The sequence below is a fragment of the Buceros rhinoceros genome, unplaced genomic scaffold (assembly GCF_000710305.1).
Source record: "Buceros rhinoceros silvestris isolate BGI_N320 unplaced genomic scaffold, ASM71030v1 scaffold32297, whole genome shotgun sequence".
Classification (NCBI taxonomy): domain Eukaryota; kingdom Metazoa; phylum Chordata; class Aves; order Bucerotiformes; family Bucerotidae; genus Buceros; species Buceros rhinoceros.
Genome location: NW_010422211.1, coordinates 1 through 2,605, shown reverse-complemented (window position 1 = coordinate 2,605; position 2,605 = coordinate 1). Strand labels below are relative to the sequence as shown.

At 46.6% G+C, this 2,605-nt stretch overlaps 1 protein-coding gene across 1 annotated transcript; it reads left to right on the top strand.

Moving 5' to 3' along the window:
* Positions 1-370: 370 nt before the first annotated feature.
* Positions 371-1,827, top strand: CNGA2 (cyclic nucleotide gated channel alpha 2; the record flags this gene model as incomplete). The annotated part of the gene is made up of 1 exon (XM_010139960.1): positions 371-1,827. A coding segment is annotated over one exon (1,457 nt), but the record flags the coding sequence as incomplete, so codon positions are not given.
* Between the last annotated feature and the right edge of the window lie 778 nt (positions 1,828-2,605).

Sequence of the window (2,605 nt, the reverse complement as noted above, 5' to 3'; positions counted from 1 at the left end):
GCTCTGTATCTCTGATTTTTGCATCAGTTCAGCTAATGAATTATCTACCTGGAAAAATGGTAGAATTTAATGTTCTCGAAGTGTGGCAGGTGGCTGTACATTTTCTGTCAGAACTGCAATAATTCATGATCTGGAGGATGGGAAACCTTTGTGTCCCCATTTCTTTGTAGCAACAGACTAAATCCCTAAGGGATGTCTTTAGGTGGCTTTTGCCATGTGAAGGGTTTAAGTGATAACAAAAGCTTGTAAACTGAGTAGATCAGGTGGAACTGGTAATATTTGGATGACCCTGTGCACACACATGTACATGGCATATTATCAAATGTTTCTCAGAAGTGCTTACAAAGCTTGCAGAATAGTTGAACATAAGCCAAGATAATTCTATCATTTGCTTCTCTGTTAGGTTTCTTGGAACAGGGTCTCCTGGTTAACGACCCGAAGAAGTTACGGCATAACTACATCCACACCTTACAGTTCAAACTGGATGTTCTCTCCATCCTGCCCACAGATCTGGCATACTTTGCTGTGGGATTGCACTGCCCTGAACTTCGTTTCAACAGGCTGTTGCGCTTCTCCCGCATGTTTGAATTCTTTGATAGGACTGAGACCAGAACCAGCCACCCCAACGTCTTCCGCATCAGCAACTTGGTTCTTTACATCCTGGTCATCATCCACTGGAATGCGTGCATTTATTATGCTATCTCCAAGGCCATAGGCTTTGGAGAGGACACCTGGGTCTATCCCAATGTCACAGATCCCGAATATGGGTATCTGACCAGGGAGTATGTCTACTGTCTCTACTGGTCTACATTGACTTTGACTACCATCGGAGAGACCCCTCCCCCTGTGCGTGATGAAGAGTACCTCTTTGTGATCTTTGATTTCCTCATCGGTGTCCTCATCTTTGCCACCATTGTGGGGAATGTGGGATCTATGATATCCAACATGAATGCTACCAGGGCAGAGTTCCAGGCAAAAATTGATGCCATCAAACACTACATGCAGTTTCGCAAGGTGAGCAAAGATATGGAAACCAAAGTCATCAAGTGGTTTGACTACCTGTGGACTAACAAGAAGGCAGTAGATGAACGGGAAGTCCTCAAGAATCTCCCTGATAAGTTAAGGGCAGAGATTGCCATCAATGTTCACCTGGAGGCACTGAAGAAGGTGAGGATTTTTCAGGACTGTGAGGCAGGTCTACTGGTGGAGCTGGTGCTGAAGCTTCGCCTTCAGGTGTTCAGCCCAGGGGATTACATCTGCCGGAAAGGAGACATTGGGAAAGAGATGTACATCATTAAGGAGGGGAAGCTGGCTGTGGTGGCAGATGATGGAATGACACAGTATGCTTTGCTTACTGTGGGAGGCTGCTTTGGTGAGATCAGTGTCCTCAACATTAAGGGAAGTAAAATGGGCAACAGGCGCACAGCCAACATCCGTAGCTTGGGCTACTCAGATCTCTTCTGCTTGTCAAAGGAAGATCTTATGGAAGCAGTAACGGAGTATCCTGATGCCAAAAGGGTCTTGGAGGAGCGTGGCCGGGAGATCCTGATCAAGGAAGGGCTGCTGGATGAGTCAGCTGCAGAGGCAAGTACAGAAGGGAGGAGTGTGGAGGAGAGGTTGGACAGGCTGGCCTTGAACCTGGACACACTGCACACCTGCTTTGGCCGGCTCCTGACAGAGTACAATGATGCCCAGATGAACCTCAAGCAGCGGATCACTGTTCTGGAGTCCAAGATGAGGCAGCAGGATCTGGAGGACTTCTTCTCTGATAGCTCAGACAGTCTGCTTGAGGATCAGGAGAAAGCTTTACCTGGTGGGATGCAATGAGCGGTCGCAGAGGCCAGCTAGATGATGTCTAGCCTTGTGCTGAGATAATGTTTGCTATTTCACAAGGCAGATCCTGTGGCTGCCTTGCCAGGGACTTCTCTTTGGTCCTTAGCATTGCTGCTGCCACTGCCTTCATGGCAGCTCCTGTGGTGGCTCCAAATCAGGTGATTGTCTGGTTCCTCCTTCAGCCTGTCCCTTTTCTCACTGCTTTTATCTGAGACCTTGAACTTGGATCACTAAACAAAGGGGGAATGGCAAATGCCACTGCTATCATTTCCTTCCAGCTTCTTCAAAAGGGGGGATGCAACCTCATGTTTCTGATGTGCAGCTTGCCCTTACTCACCCACAGGCATCTGGGACCTCCTGTTGTTGCCCATGGGATCTGTGGGGCGGGTGGAGGCTGGTTTCCAAGAAAGAGAATGTTTAGGGGAGAAGGGAAATTTGGAGGAATTAATATTGTGGGTCAAATTCAGCCAATACTTTGGGTGTAATAATGGGATGACACATTGGGAGGTATCAAGCCAGAAAGGTTCATGGTGGAAAACTGAGGGTATTCATCCATTCTTCTCCCTCCAGTATGATACTGTCTCCCTTCGTTTAGTGTGAGATTTTCCATTGGAGATAATAGCCTTGCTCTTTGGGATTGGTGAAGGAGGGAAGGTTAAGTTAACAAACTTAGGATCTGGAGTAAGAGAAAAAGTTTTTTGTCATCTCTAAATTAAATAGCAGGGTTTCTGGCTTTATTTGTTTATTTATTACTGAAATGATTTTTGTTTCT